The following is a 19374-nucleotide window of genomic DNA, read 5'->3' as shown; positions in this document are numbered from 1 at the left end:
TGACTTTCATTGATTAGGTCGACCATCACAAAATCGTCTTGGTCTATTAAGACTGGGACTGTTGCTAGATGGTTCTTCAAATTCCAATCATTTTTATAGAACCGGATTAGTCAAAAAGTGATGGATTAGACTTGTCTATGATAGATTAGACATATGGTCGTTATACTATTTTAAAAGCATTATACTTTTATTTAACCCTTTGTAGAGTATTTTTTAAAAATATTTTATAGTTATTATATACTTTCTTTTCTAATTTAAATCATCAAAAAATAATGTAACAATTTTGAATGAAAATGTTATATTAATCTAAAAAATTGATCAAACTAGCAAACAAACATCTTGAAGCTTTTTAAACGTTTTTTTTATATTTTATAGTCGTTATATGCTTTCTTAATTCAAATTTAAAATTTAATTTTTTTGAATTTTTATATTTTAAAACTTATTTAGTTGATATTAAATTTGATAATAAAAACTTATTTATTCATTTTACTTTGTGTATAGTTCACAAACTTTGCACAATGTTTATTTATGAATATTAACAAACTAAATACACATTGTTCAATTTATTCATTTACTTTATGTGTATATTGAATGAATCTTATCAAATTGAATATCAAACTTACTCACGAATGTTTGATTCATCTAAATCCATGCTTTCTTACCGAGCAAGTAACATGATCATATTAGATTTTCATTCAACTTAGCAAGTGTGTTCACACAACACAAATTAAGGCAAATCAACGTCATGAGAAAATCCTGAACGAATCCAAAGTAAGTTGCTTTCAGTGATTTCCCTCCACCAAATACAAGGAACTAAATCACTGTCAAAACAAAAAGCCATCAAGCATTGTTTTAGCGTGTGGGGCAGCATCCACTGTTCCTTCTTCTTATCTCAACACCTCTTCACACTCATTCTCAATGTGCAGCTAAAAACAGGGCAGAAATCTAGGGTTTAAGAGCCGCGAGATTGCGAATAGCGAATCGAAGATGCCGAATTCATTGTTTAAGGGCAACTAGATCTCCACTCACCTAGTGGAACAAAGTGAAACATCATTGTTAATGCACCTATCATTGTGTTCTTAGATCACAATTATCAGTATCAGTAATATTTATTTTGATATTATTAGCAGATAGTGATTGGATTCCAACAATATGCAAACCGCGTTAAGTCTTGAGGATTATATATATTATTATTGATCTTGAACTGGATTTCATGAGAATTCCAGACTGTAATCCATCGAACAACATCAACATCGATCTACATGCTCCATTTTCTTCTTCTCCTACTCTGAACTGTTCTAAACATAATCCTAATTCATTAACCGATCGAGATTCTTGCAATTAAATTTAAACAGTTCCAGCAATAAGATATTACATGGATCGGATACGCTGTGTTCTTCTTCTTCTTCTTCTTCTGATCAAAAAGAAGAAGGAAATCAAACACTCCGAAATGGGATCAGTGACTGACGAGCGAATTCAATGCCTCGAGGAGGTGGACGGAGATGAGCACCGCCGAGGCCGGCACGCTGAGCGTGACGGCCGCGAAGATCCCGATCGCCCAGCTCGGCCTGGTGCTCATCAGGACGGTCTGCAGCAGGCACAGGACCTCGCAGACGTCGGCGTGGTAGGTCGCGTAGTAGCGCTTCTCCCAGTCCATCCACTCCGCCGGCGCCTCGTAGTTCGTCTCCGCCATCTTCATCTCGTGGATCCGCTTGCGCAGCACGATCATGCTCTCGTCGACGAGCTTCCCGCCGCTGTAGTCCCAGCCGAAGGCGGCGACTCTGCGGGAGGGTAAGCGGGGACGGCGGCGGAGGTCGCCAGGGAAGCTGGGTGGCAGGTGGTGGCGGATTGGGAGGGAGAGGGTGGAAGGAGGCATGGTCGGTCGGTCGGTTAAGGAAGGGGATCGCTGAATTGCGATGTGTGGAGAAGACGGCGGGGGTTTGGGCGGTTTTTATAGGGATGGCGAGGGAATCTGACAGGTAATTAACTGTCGCGGCTGGGCCGTGTCGATCCGGCTGCTGCGGATCCGACGTCGGCACGCGTGAACCGTCAGGATGTAGACGCGTGGCAACAGGCTTTGGTCGGCGCCGTGGATTAGTTTACTAGTCGGATTGTTTATTGGAGATATTAATTGTAAGGGAAGCTTCATTTCTTGTTTCGGTCAATGAGACAGATGGCAAATCAGGATTAGTTCTACTAATTTAATGAAATATTTATATAATAAATTTAAATTTTATGTTGAAATAATAATTTTTTAAAAACATTAATTTATTTGGATCAACCGACCCACGTCCAGCATCAGCCGTGATTTGTCTCGGACGAACTGCTTGTAGATCCATGCCGACTCCAGCTCCGATTCCTCTTTTTTCAGGTATCTCCGATGACCTCGAAAGCAGGCTTTGCGAACTATTCTGGCTCGATGCTGTTGATAATTAAATCATTGATATGCCACTTCAACCTTCGTAGATCCTATCGATGAAAAGAACCTGAGAAAGAAAAGAACTGAGCGAGCAGATTAACAGGGCGCCGGGATTTCTCACGGGACCACTCCGACGCTCAAGTCAAAAGAAAACAAGAAGAGGTAGAATATATATGTAAAGAATTCGAGAGCATCTCTTCATACATGCGGGATTTATATAGTAGCAGAGGGAGCGTGATCTTTGGAGATTAACACGTGTGATTGGCTGTTAATGCGCCATTAATACGATATTGGAGGCATAATCTTTGATGGTTTTCAAACATCCAACAGCTCAGTAGGGTTGATTATCTTCATTCGACGGTTGTGCGCATAAGTGTGCGGGATTTTCGGGGACCAAATTTGGGAACTTGGTCATCGCCCTTATCCTTTTGGATGAGCTGATAAATCTGAGCTAAGGAGAAAGGTCAGTGTATTTGTCCGTTGATGACTGATCTGACGTGTGAGATCGGAAGATATGTGGCCGAACTGTATGAATAGTCGAGCTGTGAGAGCATGTGGCCGAACTGTATGAATAGCCGAGCTGTGAGAGCATGTGGCCGAGCTGAGCTGACCTGAAGGTATAGCGGAGCCGACCTGAATGTGTAGCCGGGCTGACTGTACGTCTGGCCGAGCTGACCTGTATGTGTGGTCGAGCTGAACTGGCCATGTCGAACTGAGCGTGTGGTCAAACTCACCTATACGTGTGGTCGAACTGACCTAACATATGACTGAGCTGACCTGAAGGTGTGGTTGAGCTCTCCTGAATGTGTGGCCGAGCTGAACTGAACATGTTACCGAACTCATGTGTGGCCGAGCTCACCTGAGCGTATGGTCAAACTCACCTATATGTGTGGCCGAGCTCACTTGAGCGTGTGGTCGAACTCACTTATTTGTGCGATCGAGCTCACCTGAGCGTGTGGCCGAGTTGACCTGAACATATGACCGAGCTGACCTGAATGTGTGACTGAGTTCTCCTAAATGTGTGGCCGGGCTGAACTGAGCGTCGGCCGAAGCTTACCTGAACATATGGCCGAGCTAACTTGAATGTGTGGTTGAGCTCTCCTAAATGTGTGGTCGAGCTGAACTGAGTGTGTGGCCGAACTCACCTATATATGTGGCCGAACTCACTTGAGCGTGTGACCGAGCTCACCTACATGTGTGACCGAGCTCACCTAAGCGTGTGACCGAGTTCGAGCCATGATTTACCCTTTGACTTTATATATGTTAGGTTAGATATCACTTTGAGTCGATTATTGATCTCTTTTTTAATGTCAGACCAATCAAGATCTGCCATATTATATTATGAACTTTTTTTTTTTAATCTTTTGCTAGATTCGACTTTGTCCAAATTCTCGATTGCTTTTGTTTCTCCGTTTGCCTCTTTGGTCGATTTTAGGGGTTTTAGCAGGTCGTGGAGGAGGCTGTCGAATAGGTCGGCGATGGCGTGCCTTCCGAGATCGGACGTGTTCTTAGCGTTCAATCTCACACCGTCCAGGTGTCTGTAATCCCTTCTCTGCTTGTTTTTTTTTCCCTCCCCTTCTTTCTTATTTGTTCATCTTGATTTGGACTTCTTGCCTCATCGTAGCTCAGTGGAAGATAAATGTATCTTATCCCAAATAATCGGCACAAAGATGGTTTGATGATCATGATGATAATCCAAGCTATATCTAAATCGCTTTTCAAATAACTCTTGTTCCAAATCATAGACATATCGTCAAGTAAACTGTTGTGAATCTCAGCCCTATTTCTTTTAAACCTTGAATCAGGATAAACACTTTGATTTTGCGAATTAACGCTGCTAATTTTCACCTAATGCCCCATATCATTTTGTAACCTGCAAAAAATTTTAGATCTTATAGACAACCTTTTTTTTTTTTTGCTGTTGTTAGTTTCTTCATTATTGACATCCAACTTGTGTTTTCAACATGAGATTTTGTTCTATTAATCTTTTTCAGGCTCTGCTGCAGCTTAGAAATCAGATTAATTCAGAGCCAAGATGACATTAAGAACCCAGAGATCAAATTTAAGGCTGAGTTTTTTTTTTGAACAACTAATCATCATCTTGATTCAAGCAGCACTTTAAAGATGGACATCAAAGATTGTTCTACTGTAGAACTCATTCAACAAAGGGAAAGGTAAAATTCTGTTTCAAATTGTTTTCTTGCAGTGCTGTATGCTGACTACTGTGATGTCTTTAATCTCTTTTTTGTTTCCTATGAAAAGTGACAATAATTTCCACTGTTTAATTCACATCGAAGAGTAGATTAAAGTGTTAAATAGATTGGAACATATAATTTTTGTGACATTTTTTTTACCTTTGATGCTAATTGAGTTTGTCACATTTTGCCCTTGTATTTGTAAGAGACATTTGTCCTTTTTGTTTCCTCCACAATGCTCAAGGATCACAAAATTCCTCCAGTTTGATCTTTGCCATTTACAGCCACACTTCATTTTGCCCTCTTCCTAGTTCCATCTTTTGCCCATTTCAGATACACTTCATGATCCATTATTTTGTTCGAGCTTTGCCTGATTAATCTTAGAGATAGATAACCTTACCTTTCACCATGAGATTTACCCAATAAATTTAAAACATAACTTATGCATATTTAAAAGCAACCTTCAACATTTCTATAGAAATTGAACTTAGCATGGCAATGTCATAACTGAATGGATATTTGTAATTTCATCACTCACTTTATTTCATAATCAATCACCACAACAATAAAAAAACAAAAAGAAAAAAACAGTCTTTCTAGTCGAGGGCACTCTTCATTTAATTAACACAAGCATCTCTTATTGCACAACCAAAATCAATCAAGCCCTCAATAAAAAAACACAAAAAAAAAAAAAGTTTGTTTTTAAGTCCAATGCATGGGACGACGACCAAATATCTAACATTTGAAAGCTTCTAAGATGCACTTGAGCTTCAGGCTGGTTATAGTAGATATGTATATACTAAGCATATTAACCAGTGTTCCTCATTCCTGCAGCAATGCCATTGATTGTGATGAGCAGAGCATCCCGAAGTTTATGGTTATCGTCATCGTGCCTCAACCTTTGCAGAATCTCAACCTGCAAGAGATTAAGTGGATTGAGATACGGCAGCCTGCTTTCGATCAACCTCCTCAAACTTCGGTTGTTGTCCGAGAGTTTCTCATGGCCACTGACAATTAGCACAAACTTCTCTGTTGCCTGTAACTCTGACCTTAGCTGGGAACCTAGGGCCCTTCTGCTCTCGGAGACAAGTACCTCTTCATAGTGTTTGGCTATGGGAATGTCGGCCTTGGCGACTACCATTTCAATAAGATCGATGGTTGATTGGAAAAAAGGCCACTCCTTGTACATAGCCTTGAGGTCCTCTTGGTAGCCCTTGTCGCATGCATCTTTGAGGCCAGAACCGACTCCGAGCCATGCAGGGAGCACAAACCTAGTTTGGGTCCAAGCAAAGACCCACGGAATGGCCCTTAGGTGGCCAATGCCAGTGGAAGCCTTCCTCCGTGTAGGCCGGCTTCCTATGTTCAGGAATCCAAGTTCAGCCTGAGGAGTGGCCTCCTGGAAGTAGCCTAGGAAATCTGGGTTCTCATATACAGTGTTCCGGTACTGATTGCAGCTTGCCTTGGAGATTTCCTCCATGACACATCGCCATTTCTCCTCTCTAGGTGGGAGTGGAGGATTCATTGTTGCAAGAAGTACAGCGGTCGAGTAGATCTCTAGTTGCCTCACTGCAGTCTGGGGAAGACCAAACTTGGCCTGGACCATCTCACCTTGCTCTGTTGACCGAAGAGTTCCCTGCCACCAGAATGTTTAGGAAGATTAACCCCCCCATACCAACATATAGAAAATCACCAAGCTTAGTTGAGGAATGAAAATATGAAGCAATGGCATTTGTTCCATTAAGACTTAGAAAGCAGGTCCTAGTTAGTTGCTTTGGGTACAGTGTGATGAAAATGTGTATGAATGTGATGATGACTCATTGGATCATAATTCATTCATTGGATCCTCATTTTAACTTAAGCATACATAATGTGAAATAGACTGAGCTAGATTGGGCTCGACAAAGCGAAAACTTCAGTGTAGGTTGACTTACCATTACAGAACCAGGAGGCTGTGACTGTATGGCTAGATATGTTGGGCCACCACCGCGACCAATGCTACCACCTCGACCATGGAAAAGTGTAACTTTAATCCCATACTCCTTACAGGCAGCAACAACATCCTCTTGAGCCTTGTATAGTTCCCATGCAGCTGTAAATCTCCCAGCATCTTTACCGGAATCAGAGTAACCAACCATAACCTGGATATTATTTGCCGGTTGTTAAAATCAGAGATGAGTACTACCGAAGGATCTGTAAAGAAAAATATCATCACCTCTTGCTGCCCGTTATGGTTCTTTATAATGTGCTCTCTGTACCAATCAATCGAGAGTAACTTTCTGATCACGGAGCCAGCTGCTCTGAGATCTTTCACCGTCTCAAACAAAGGGACAACTCTAAGCCTGTAAAAGGCGCAAGGTATATAACTCACACTATTCTATGTAGATATTCCTTCCAACATTTAGTCCAGAGCTATGCTTCTAGCCTTTTTTTCTATTATCAATTGGTTTATGATTCTATCCATTCATATGCTAAGTTTCGAGAAACAAGTACCGACATAGTTTCTCTATAACATTGAAAAAGTGATACCATGCTGAAACTGATAATTAGTAATCTTACGTTCCGCCTGGACATAGTCTTCCTAGTTCCCCACTGACTGAAAGTCTAGCATCTTTCTGCAACAGTTCGACCGCAAGAACATCACTTGCCTGCCAATTACAAGTAATGCCTCAGAGAAAATATTTAAATAGCAACGTAATAAGTAACTTGTGTAATAAGTAGATACATTTGAAGCCATTGAAATCACATATGCACCAAATGAGTCACTCCCTAGTTCAGCGGCAACCTTAAAAGTGTCAAGAACCTCTTTCACATCTGAAGTCACCTGAAACATACCGTCTAATTTTGGATTAAAAAGAAACAAATGCTACTAGTTGAATGGGACCGTAGCGGATACAATTATAAATATCAGCACAAGGGACTTAAGCAATCAAACATGTGCAGAAAGACAAACTAATGGATTTTATTCTCAACCTCTATTCATTAATAGATCAGTGGATCATAGAAATTTCAAAGATTAAGCTTCAATTCATATTTTCAACTGTAACGAGAGCACAATTTCGCAAAAAGAAAGTCCTGGAATCCTAGAAAATTACTCTTCACAATGAAGTGGAAGTACATTCCTGCTACATGATATCTATGTCAAACAGAGCACTTCAAAAAATCAACAACCAGGTCCCCAATAGGGTTTGCACAATGATAGCAACATATTTGGTTTCAAGTATGCTCTGTAATTGTGGTTTACCATAATGCTTAGCATGTACCTTCCTATCATCAGTGAGATACAAAATCATATATAAAGTATGTTGGATCACATCTATTGAAGTTGATCCAATTGGTTTAGGTTTGGTTAGTTGTGTTGTCGGTAAGTTGATGACTCAAACTAGTGGAGCATCGATATGGTGATGTGAATTGCGTCTCTTCAAACTAGTTTGCATGTTTGTTGCCCTTAAGGCACCTATACCTCTGGCTTCCAGAGGAGAGCACAAAAATTGAGATGCCTGAGTTTCTATGACATTAATTTCTTCTTTACTCTAGAAATTGTTTTATGATGATCTAATTACAAAATAGCTATCCATGTCCTTATTCGACCAATTAGTTACAAATACCAATTTCCAACAAAGTAATCTCTCAAGTAGCTGACCTATCAAGAGTTCAGCCCACTCTCAATCACACTATAATTTATCCATTTGATCATGAATTAATTAGTACTTTGTACTGTTTTATTCTATCTTATTACTTGTCAGGTAATACCCTAGCTTGATTTAGTTGAGTGGACAGATATAAGGGGGTGGGCAGTAGAGGGAAGGGATTATGTTGTTTTCCTCATCCTCTTCTTCCTCTTAACTACCCAAGTCAAGCAAACCATTATAGAGGTTTAATGAACCATATTTATGAAAATGTAACAATTAGGTGGCTTGACTAAGCCTTGTGCACTTAAAGTAGTTCTTCCTTTAAAATCTCAATGTTTGATAGATTATAAACTATTTCAGTAATGTAGCTCACTAATTCCCTTTTTATGTTGATAATAAAGGAAGAAGTTTTATGAATATGTTATCCTACTAAAGAAATTTTGATTGTATAAACATGATTAACTAAATAAGAAATCAACACCTATTCTCAAGGAATACTTCAAACAGCAGTTGATGTCATGTAAACAATGATCATTGAAGATAGTGAACTACTCAGAAAGTCGACATACTTCTATGCTAGGTGGAACTAGCGGACGTTTTCCTTTCAGCTCTCTAGTCAAAAATTCCAATTTTTTCTCTTCATCCCATTCAGTGTACAATCCCATGTCTAAGTATTGAGTAACAGCATCTAGAGTTTCAGAGTGTCTGCTAGCTTCCTGTAAAAGGCTAATACAAGGTTAACATACCTACGAAAATGCTCCAGTACATCCATAATGAAGCAAATAAAATCAGCAAGTACTACCTGTCGTAAATCAAGCTTCATTAAGACCATACCGAAGGTGGCTACCCTTCTTATCAAATCTGTTAACCGTCCATCAGCAAGTATGCCAGATCCACATGATTGCTTCAAAGTGAATATAGAGGATTGGTAGTGCCATTTGAACAGCAGAAAACTGCTACAAATATTTTATAGAAAGAACAAGAATAGAGAGAGTTTCTAAACTCATACCAAAGATTGATAACAAAGAGTAAGGGGTTCAAGAAGCTGCTCTGTAGTTTCATAGTATTCTGTAGGATCGTGTTCAGATGGCAGATCCTCAAGTTGAAGCTCTAGCCGTCTTTGAGTCTTGAGGAGCTAATGAGCAAGAGCATAGCGTTAGGGTCGCTAAATCTATTAAAACAATGGCAATGATAAAGGCTTAACTTTCTTGGGTAAACTAGAGAAACAAAGCATGCAATTTCTAGCATTTAACATTATCTGTCGAGATACCAAGGGTAGAAATAACCTTGTCTTTCACATTTCCAAGAAAAACCCGGTAAGGAGTGAATCCAGGACGTTGATGTAGACTAGGTTCTAAAAGCTTCCGAAAGCTTGACCTGCCTATTTGAGATTCAGCAAATAGTTTCCTTTGTGCAAGATGCTGACTGGAACTTGATTTAGTCAGTTTTTGAGACCCTGTTACTGATGATTGGCTAGTAGGGCTAGGTAAAGAACCACCACTAGGTGAAAAACCACCATCAGTTTTTGGCAAGGACAAACTCAGTCGAACAGAAGATTTCTTATCATTCTGTAGAGAAATAAATGTCAGTTGACCTTAATACATGTATCTGTAAAGTTTCAACTGAAGGACAATAAAGTGACTAATTGCCTCAAGATATGAATAAATGAAATAATCCAAACAATATCCACTAAGACTTACCTGACGATTAATGTTGCCTGGAAATTCTACTACAGGATATTTAGATCCTCCATCGCTGCATTCTGCATGAAAAATAAACAACAAATGATGACTGTTTCATGACCATAATGCATTAAAACATTATTCATGATATCTTATTGTGCTGTATTCCACAAAATATCATCTTTACACAATGAGTTGCCGAAGAATAATGTTTTCAATAAAAAATTTTAAAGACCCTACAATGATGGGCCTTAACTAGGAATGCAGTAGGTGGTTTATGCTCCCATTTTCCCATGTGTCTATTTTCTTTGAGTATATGCTCAGTATATCATCTTTCAACCATCATAATTGCTTACACAAAGCTGTTTTTTATCTTAAGTTGTTTAACAAGTTACTCAATTCAATTGCATGTAAAGCCAAAAACTTCCACTACAACAGGAGGAAAGGTGAAACGTTTACCTGTGCAAGATGGAAGATATGCACCGGCAGGAAGCTGTGCTGGCAATGCAGATATATGCTGATTTGGATGCTTTAGAGGAGTTCGATTTACGCTTGAATTCCATCTTTCAGAATGCAAGTTCTCAGATTCTGATTCTGCATTTACAATGTTACATAAATTCTATGAAAAAACTGTTACAAAATTTTAACTAATCATTTTATTATTTATTGAAATGAATTACACTTGGGCAGCAGCTTTGCCGCATAAAAACATAGTTTCAAGTTTCAACAAAGAATAAGGTGTAGGTAGGAGATTTATGTTCCAGTACTAAAAGAATGTAATCTAAGTAAATATTTATGTGAATATATGGGTCTTATTTTTCATGTTTACACAGAGAATATTTTTCAGTATAAGATATCAGTGTGTATATATGGTATATGCGACATATGACATGATATATCATAACTAGGTTAGATTTGGGTTTTTAGATAACCCGACATTATGAACCCATCCCAAGTCGTATAATATCTAGGCTTAGAAACTTGACTAAAAGACGAAGAACCCTGTTTTTGCATTAGTTTGGTTTTCTGGATCAGCTAGGATATGTCTGATTAGTTACTCACCCCTAGTAAAATCTAATATTTAGGCTCATTCTTCGAAAGGTAACCCTATATGCATCATGAGAGATAAACTAGTGTTGCAGGAAAATTGTTAGATATGTGTATAACATAGAAGAAAAAGGATATACTAAGAAAGTTTTTACCTTAGCTTCTAGCAACCAATTTGGATGATGTTGATAGGTCAAATATAGTAACATACCTGATCTCATCATATTTATCTTTGGAAAAATGAGATTTCTTCAACTTCTAAGACCATTGCCCATAATCAAGCAACTTAATCAAGCACTAGGACAAGAGTTGACTAATGAAACTGATAATTATATAGATGGAAACAAGCATATTTTGACTTAAAAAGGAAAGACTATGCTAGAAACTTTAGTTGCCAATGATGGATTATGGACTCATAGCAATCAACAATCTCAAAGCACATAGCACTTTTATTAAAGCTTAATTCTCCCTCACCAGTGTGCAACTAGGTTTCGGCAAATTCTCTAGAAAACAATGACATTAGTTGCCCTTTTGTGACTAGCACTACTAAGGAAGAGCCTATAAACCACCCAACTTGGACATGATGATTTGTCCTAGCAGCAAGAGAAATAATCAAGTTATTTCTTATGAATAAGAAAATTTAATCATCTCCTTGAACAACCTCACCATCCTCAATTGAGCAAGGGCATGTAAGTTGAGATGGTATGGATATGTTCAAGGGCAAATAATAGATTCGACAATGAGACAAGTTGGATCAAATAGAGTAGAATGTATAAGGGATGAAGGGAGATCACAAACTCTAATTAATCTAGTAATAAGTGTTAACTGTTTTACTAACATGACTTGATGATGATGTCAATACTTGAAACTTCAACATTCTCTTTTGTCCAGATATAAAGTAATGGGTTAACTGCTGAAAATGCCCTAGATCCTAGCAAGGAGTGGGAAGCTAATAGACACACAGACCTTAGTGACTGATGCTTCTATGACCTTGATATACTAGCATTTGAATGATAAGTGGTTCCCTTTTTTTTCAGATTGTCAAATGCAATAAGAAGGCGAAGCCATGCACCATGTTATTGGAACAACATTTTCATAATCAAACAGATACATTTTGGAAGATCTTGCACCAGGTAGAAAAATATATATTGTGAGAATATTGTCCATGCAGAACTAGTTACTCTACTACCATGCCGTATATAATTGATAGAAGCACATTAGCACTTGCAAGCATATATTAGACCAACAACAAACCTTGGAGTGAGATTTCCTGTGCCAACTTAGCCAACGTATCACTACATCTGTTCATAGATAACTCAAATCTTAGATTATCGACCTCTCGAATGTAAAGATCAATTGCCATCCACCGTGATAGCAATGAAACATCTCTGGTAACCTGCAGCAAACAGAATAGATACCTTTGATTGACAACGAGTAAAAAAATGAGCTGATTCAAGTTCAACAAACAAGAAGCACAAACAAGGTACAACTACCAGCATGCTTTCACTTAAATGTATTAACTAGTGCTTAAGAATTTGGGGTCAACGATTAGACCTAACAAATCAATGAATCAGTTCTCTTATATATGTTGGTTGTGATAATTTGTATCAAAGTGGGGCCTAATCTTAGCCATTGTGAGGTGTTCGAATAGGGTTGTATATGTGATGTGAAGCCACTGTTGAACCACACATGCTGACAAGTAGGATGGTTCTAGGGTACAAGTTAGACTTTGAACCAATGAAAATAAGATTGTAATTGAACAAGACCTTCGTAAACAAGCTCAGTGATTAGCTCGACAAGTTCTAGGATACTCAGTCCACCATTGGACTCAATTGGCGCTAATTGTATAAATTCGTGGACCCAAATGGATTTGCAATCACTTCTTTTAATTTGGACTTGAATATTTAGGTCATGTGATTCACGCCTTATGAACCAACTCCTTATATTACCATTTCCCATAAGAGAGAAAGTGAGGTATAATAAGTATGTGTAACATTTAATTTCTGTCCTTGATACCAAGACTGGACCCATACACTTCCCAATATTACTAAAGACTGAAATGCACTTTATCACAGTCCCAGAACATCATTCCAACTCAGGATTTTAGGAAAAAAATTGACTCCAGTGATTCTTTTAGATAAGCAGTATAGTTTCTTGACAAAAAGGTATTGGTGTACCTTTTTCATACAATAAAGGACCATGTGAATTAGTTGTTAACAAAGCATGACTTATAACAACAGGTGACCATGAATTTGACCATTTGTATTGTTAATATTGTGTCTGAACTACATTTAATCCTAAACCCAATTGTTTCTCTGCAAACAGCCCTTCCATCATTCAAGGAAAGTGAGGGCATTCAAAACTTATACTTGAGGTTTGTAATCAAATCAATGCTAGGAGCGACAAGTCAAAAAATTGAACAAAATTACCAATCTGCTAACATCAGTCTCAATAAGAAAAAAAAAATGAAAATGGCACATTCAGGTTAACACTTGAGAAATATTAAATATTTACTTATAAATTAAACATACAGATGAAGAACTTACTTTTGCTGTAACATTTGGATTTCCATCTCGATCACCACCCATCCAAGAACCAAATTTTATGGGCGTGCAGATTAGTGGAAGTGGCTTCCCAGTGTGCTGTAAGTGACAAGAAAATTGGGATTAAGTGAAACCATAGCTCTTAGGATCTCAGTCAAAGCTAAGAAACAGAAAGAGAGGAACCTTTTTCAAAGCAGTGCTGACACGACGAAGATAATGTGGTACAGCTTTCCAAAGTGATTGCTCAACAATGTGCAAACCTACAAAAAAAAAACAAATGTAAACTTCATTTTTTCATGAGAAACAACCCTTTTATACAAAATTATACATGTTTTTTTTTTCTCAAAAAAACAGTTATACCAGCTCTAGCTTCATCAACAGGAGTAGGTTTATGACGTCTCAATTCATCTGTCTGCCATAATGAGGTGATCTCCCTTACCTAAGGAAACAAAAGATTTATGACTATTTGAACTCAGTGAACTCACTCACAAGACTCTGAATAAGAAGATACCAGGTCTTCTATCAGCATTTCTTTATCTTCAATGCTTAGATCAGGTCTGTCATTATACTCCAGAAGGTGCTGCAGTATTGGTCAATGTATTAAAATAAATGCACAGCATATCAGGCCACAGAACTGAAAGATGACTGGTAAAGTAAGATCATAACCTAGAAAATACCATAATATCTATATACACTGAACTGTGAATTGACTCGACTTAAAGACATGTTATTCACCACTATTGAATTTGTGAAGAAGGTTCCTAGGCACAATTGTATATAGAACTTGTTGCCTCTGCATTTCTAGTTGATAATAGTATCCCCAAAAGCACATTCTAGAAGCCAAGGCATTCGTCGCTCAAAATTTATCCATTTTCTTCTTGCAATATCATCATGACACAACAAGTACACCTTATCAAGTTTAGTCATAATATTTACACATGATTGTGATTATTGATTATTCAGCGTATACTACTTTCTCTATCAATGACAGGATTAATGGATTTAGCACATACTTGCTCAGGAACATCGGCTAACAAATTCATTGAATATTGTGCAGAAGGCATAGAACAAGAGGTTTGTCCATTTTGTCATCCCTAAAGCAATTCCCATATCAGTTTTGGATATATAATAACTGATCATCGTGAACATGAACATGATCACATCAGAAATTGCCTGATGATGATGTTATCAAGCAAGATGAGTCAATACATAGATTCATTGCAACATTCCTATTCTAGTAGTATATGTATAGACTTATTTTTGCTTTGATAATTTGATCACATCAGAAGTTGCCTGATGACGATGTTATCGAAGCAAGGTGAGTCTATACATAGACTACTAGAATATGAATGTTGCAATTGACAGTAAGGGTTGCAGGTAGGCTCCACCTTTATATCCAGTTTCCTGGTTCATGAGGACTAGGCTTATTCAATTACTATCAACTATTGAACACAATGACCTCCTCAAACAGTACACCCATGGCTTGTTGTGGCCTTTGTTGTTAGAACACAACTGTCTTCAAGCCAAGCGCTTCTGCAGATAAAATGCCCTGATCTTGCTACGAGTTACCAAATTAGGTAAATATGGAGGTAAAAGGGACAAAGAAGGCATTCTCTAGTGTTTTTTTGTTGAGCTTTACCTGAAAGGGACCCTTATCAATGATAGCAATAAGAATGGAACCCCACGTTTAATATGGTTGTCATGCACAAACTTTTGTGTATTTATGAAAAAACAAGAGAGATGATTCTGGAGTGTAAAATTTAGGCCATATAAAACAATCTGAAAGTCTCACAAATATTAAGCATATAATAAAAGCTTCATAGTACAGATCAAAGCACTACAACAAGCACAAAGGATAAGTATTACATAATTTATCACTACAAAATCCATGTAGCTGACCCCAAATAGTTGGGACAAACACTACTAGATGATGATGATTAAAGTCATACAGAGTGAACCCTGACCAAGTAAATTAAAAAAGAGACAATGGCCCCATATTGAAACGTATCTAGTCCATAGAACAAACAAATCTGCAATCGATGATGTTTCCTTCAAAATAAATAAATACAAAAAAAAAACTGCACTAGAATTTACTGAAGAAACTTAAGGTGGAATGCAGATTTAATAGATGAAGATCTCATTTGCTGACCCTTCATATTGTGTCGTTTGAGAAGTTTCAACAAACTTCTTTATTCTTACTCCTATTTACTGGTCTATATCCTGCCATTTTTCTTCCTAAAGCTGGTTAATATTTGATGCTGACAGACCCACTGATATCACACCAACCAGGCAACAGACATAGCTTATTCCTTGAACAAATTCCAAAAATTCTATTGATAGGAAATCATTCAGATTAAAATTGGGTACAACAAGAGGAAAGCTGAAGAATTTTAGGACACATGGCCATTTTAAATAGCAAAAGAAGAACATTCAGCTGAAGTCAATTTCATCATTGTGCATTACTAAGTCTATGAAAATAACCATAAAGACCCAAATATGCTACAACTTTTAGAAAACAAAGTGGTAGCAAACAAGTGTATCTGATTGGAGGAGGAAAGGAAAATGAAAAAAAAAACCAAAAAAATGTCGGTTAATGTAGTAGGAAAAAAAGGCAATACTCAGTAAACGAGTGCTCAAGCAAACATAACCGTTTAGGTGATAAGTCAAGGCCAACTTTATTCAGAATCTATTGACAAACTGAACTTACTACTATCCACATGCACATACTCTTACCAGAATAGACAAATGCATACATTAAACACAAGAGGTGCTTAAAATGAGAAGAAATCTCAATAGGATAAAGTATTGGACGACAGAAAAATTAATATTTTAAATATGAAAAATGGTGGAACACTAGAAAACGAATAAGATAAATGCTAAAATATGGTTAAACTATCAATTAATTATGTTTCAATTACTAGAAATCCCCAACTAATACCAGAGACTGCCCTCTCTTTGCAGAATGCCATCAGGCAAACAACCATCATGCTCCAGTTAAAAATGAGAAGTCTAATACTGAAAGCAAGGAAAGCGCAATCCATGAGAAGTACAAGAGACATATGGTGTCAAGAGCTCACCGCTATTCTAACATGTTTGTATTGCAGGGTACGCCTGTTTATTTGGGTGGGATGTGCAGTTAATACTATCTCAACCTCCTGCAGGAAGGAGCAAGAAAAAAGCGAACCTGTATCAACTGCTAATCACTGATTAAAGCATCGCCCCAATATCAGAGTACAAACCTGCTTGCAGAAAGTGTCGTACAGCTCTTCCGGCGAAACGCCAGTCTGAATCAACTTGTTGAACGTGTCATCGCATGATCTCGATAAGTTTGCATCATCGCGTGCCTTGCGAACTCTGCATCAGAAGCAAGGCGTATGCAATGAAGGAAGGGTACCGAAATGTAGTGAGGGTGAAAGAGGTGGAAAAGAAAGCACACCTGTGGTGGGTTTCCGCGATGCCCATGAGGTTGAGGTAATGGCTAAACGCGCGGGCAAGTGACAAGGCTTCCTCGAGGGTCATATTCGATATGTCTGCCGCGAGCTGCTTATCCAACAAATTCGCTGCCTCTTCCATCCCTATCGATCTCATATTAAGCGCAGACTACCACAACAACAAAACAAAAAACTCGTATTAATCAAAATCTACCTTCCTCCATAAGATAGCGAAAAAGATCTGAGCATTCTGCAGACTACCCAATGCGCAAAAGAAACGAAGATTTCGCAAACCATCCATTCATCGATGGGATAGAAGAACTAGCTGACCTGAGCGAGGACGCGCTTGCGCTCGATGTTCTCCATGAAGCGGGGTCCGACCTCGCGGTGAAGGACGTCTTGGAGGAGGCTGCCGACGAGGCGGCAGTCATCCTCGAAGGCCTGCATTGAAATCTCCTCCGCAATGTCGTCGGTGGTGTCCGTCATCTTCCCGCACCTCCTCCGATCCGATCCCGACTTGGTCTCCGATCAACTGTAAACAAGCAGAAGCGAAGCAACGACGGAAGAAAAAACAAAAAAGTGGAACCACGAGGGAGAGAGAGAGAGGAGAGGAGAGGCTGGACGCCGGAGAACGCGCCACGCGTCCACGACAGGAGGAGGCGACGGAGATGGCGAGCTCAGGTACTCCCGCCGCGGAATCAGGATCGTTGGCGCTGGTCCGTAGCGCAATCTCGGCCGTTCGATGTGAGTCAACCTACGTAATTAATGGACGACCAGTGTAACCTGGTCTATTGTAGGTCCCACAAGGCTATAAACAAAGGACGGACCTTTAGACAACAAAAGGCTATTTTGTAGGTCCTGACCCGCCCGGCCGATCCATCCAATTGAACCGCTATAATCATGTACCTAAATTTCCTAAATAGCCAAATTAATTACACATTTATTCTTCAAAGTACCCAACTCTGCTTCTTATGCAAAACAGCCTAGAATTCATCTTTTTAACTTTAACGGTTTTATACAATTGACTTTAAAAATTTCAACATAAATTGAAAAATTATAATTGATAATGGATCCCAAGAGAGTATTACTCAATTTTACAGTTGTGAATGTCATGTTCTTCATATATAATTTTTCTTTGTGAGGGATTATTTCCTATTTTTTAAAAATAGCACATAATTTAATAATTTGAAAAAGCAGCATGCGTAGTTTGGATTTATTTTTTTAATCTGATATTCAATTTTATCAACGGACTAATTCAGCAACATCAATTATTCAATCCGATGATGAAAATTAAACTCTAATTATTTGAGAATGCACCTTATTTCTTACCACAATATCATATTTGGAGGTATAATTTGGATATGATATTTAGATGTGTGATTCAATAAATTACCAATAAGAATTGAATTGTGAATTATATTGTATCAGACGTGACCACAGCTACAAGCTTGATAGGATAGACTCTTCAGGGCACAGCGTAGTTAGTTCTTAAGAGGCAGACTTTTTTCCTTGGACACGTGTTCGATTCACAGGGCTAACAATCGCGGAATGTCCTTTCTCCTAAGGGCTTATTATGTACCTGATTTATCTATGTGTATCTTGTTGTACAATACTAAATTGCTTGGAGTGAGTGTAATCATCTTTTTGCTTCTTTGATAGGATAGAGATGGCTCAGCAAGCAGATAAAATATGATATAGTCCGATCAAAATTGTGCCAAGCACTACATGTCACTATGGATGAAAATTCGAATTCACGTATTCAAAACCTAATTCAATCCGGTTAGGTAATTGTTTTAAAAAATCGAGTTTAAGTATTACCCGAACTTGAATTTGTTGTTATCGGGTCAAGCTTAGATAGGATTTTTCCTACCCAAAACTTGATCGAGTATCCATCCATCATTATATATAAATTAAATCTAATTTATTTATTAATGAGATGCTGCTTTTCTCATTTTCCTGGACAACCTGGTTTTCAAAAATATATATGTACATACATGTTTTTTCCTTTTTTTTCTTTATCATACGAGGAAAACACACGTTCATATTTTTATTTGTCATTTTATTTTATTATTTAATATTATCAACTTACAAATTTATGTAAATTTCATAAATTGAATTTGCAAGATAAATGAGTAAAAATTTTGATAAAAATAATTAAAAATAAATTTTATAATTTTATCTCTTTCTACTTATTTTGCCATCTAATTTTTTGTTTAATTTTATTAGAGGTATAAAATTTTTCTTATTTATTCTATTAATATTTTATTTTTTAAAAAAATTATTGAGTTCCCTACACTACACTAGATACCTATTACATACCCGGTGGGTGTGTATCCTTTTCTTCTGTCCACCACTCAAGTATGATCGATCTCATGATTATCTATGAGGAGATAAATCGAGAAAATACAATTGACCACAACGGAAGAGA

The 19374-nt window shown here is 37.9% G+C and overlaps 2 protein-coding genes across 2 annotated transcripts; both read right to left on the bottom strand.

The window, feature by feature from the left end:
- Positions 1 to 1164: 1164 nt before the first annotated feature.
- Positions 1165 to 1911, bottom strand: LOC141836415 (uncharacterized). The gene has a single exon (XM_074723903.1). The coding sequence runs from the start codon at positions 1874 to 1876 to the stop codon at positions 1457 to 1459; it is 420 nt and encodes a 139-aa protein (XP_074580004.1). The 5' UTR covers positions 1877 to 1911; the 3' UTR covers positions 1165 to 1456.
- A 3183-nt stretch (positions 1912 to 5094) lies between these two features.
- On the bottom strand, positions 5095 to 17432 carry LOC141836617 (phosphoenolpyruvate carboxylase 4-like). Its single transcript, XM_074724123.1, has 20 exons — positions 17277 to 17432; positions 16952 to 17115; positions 16755 to 16869; positions 16593 to 16670; positions 14027 to 14095; positions 13876 to 13954; positions 13699 to 13775; positions 13519 to 13614; positions 12227 to 12368; positions 10385 to 10519; positions 9944 to 10005; positions 9530 to 9811; positions 9253 to 9378; positions 9046 to 9147; positions 8813 to 8959; positions 7337 to 7435; positions 7171 to 7259; positions 6827 to 6953; positions 6546 to 6752; positions 5095 to 6247 (listed from the first exon to the last, which is right to left on the bottom strand). The coding sequence occupies exons 1-20, from the start codon at positions 17430 to 17432 to the stop codon at positions 5423 to 5425; spliced, it is 3177 nt and encodes a 1058-aa protein (XP_074580224.1). The 3' UTR covers positions 5095 to 5422.
- Between the last annotated feature and the right edge of the window lie 1942 nt (positions 17433 to 19374).

The sequence above is a fragment of the Curcuma longa genome, chromosome 10 (genome assembly GCF_044706935.1).
Source record: "Curcuma longa cultivar G26 ecotype Majalengka, Jawa Barat chromosome 10, ITB_CL_G26_1.1, whole genome shotgun sequence".
Classification (NCBI taxonomy): Eukaryota; Viridiplantae; Streptophyta; class Magnoliopsida; order Zingiberales; family Zingiberaceae; genus Curcuma; species Curcuma longa.
Note: the sequence above shows the minus strand (reverse complement) of the source record. Positions and strands in the feature narration are given on the sequence as shown.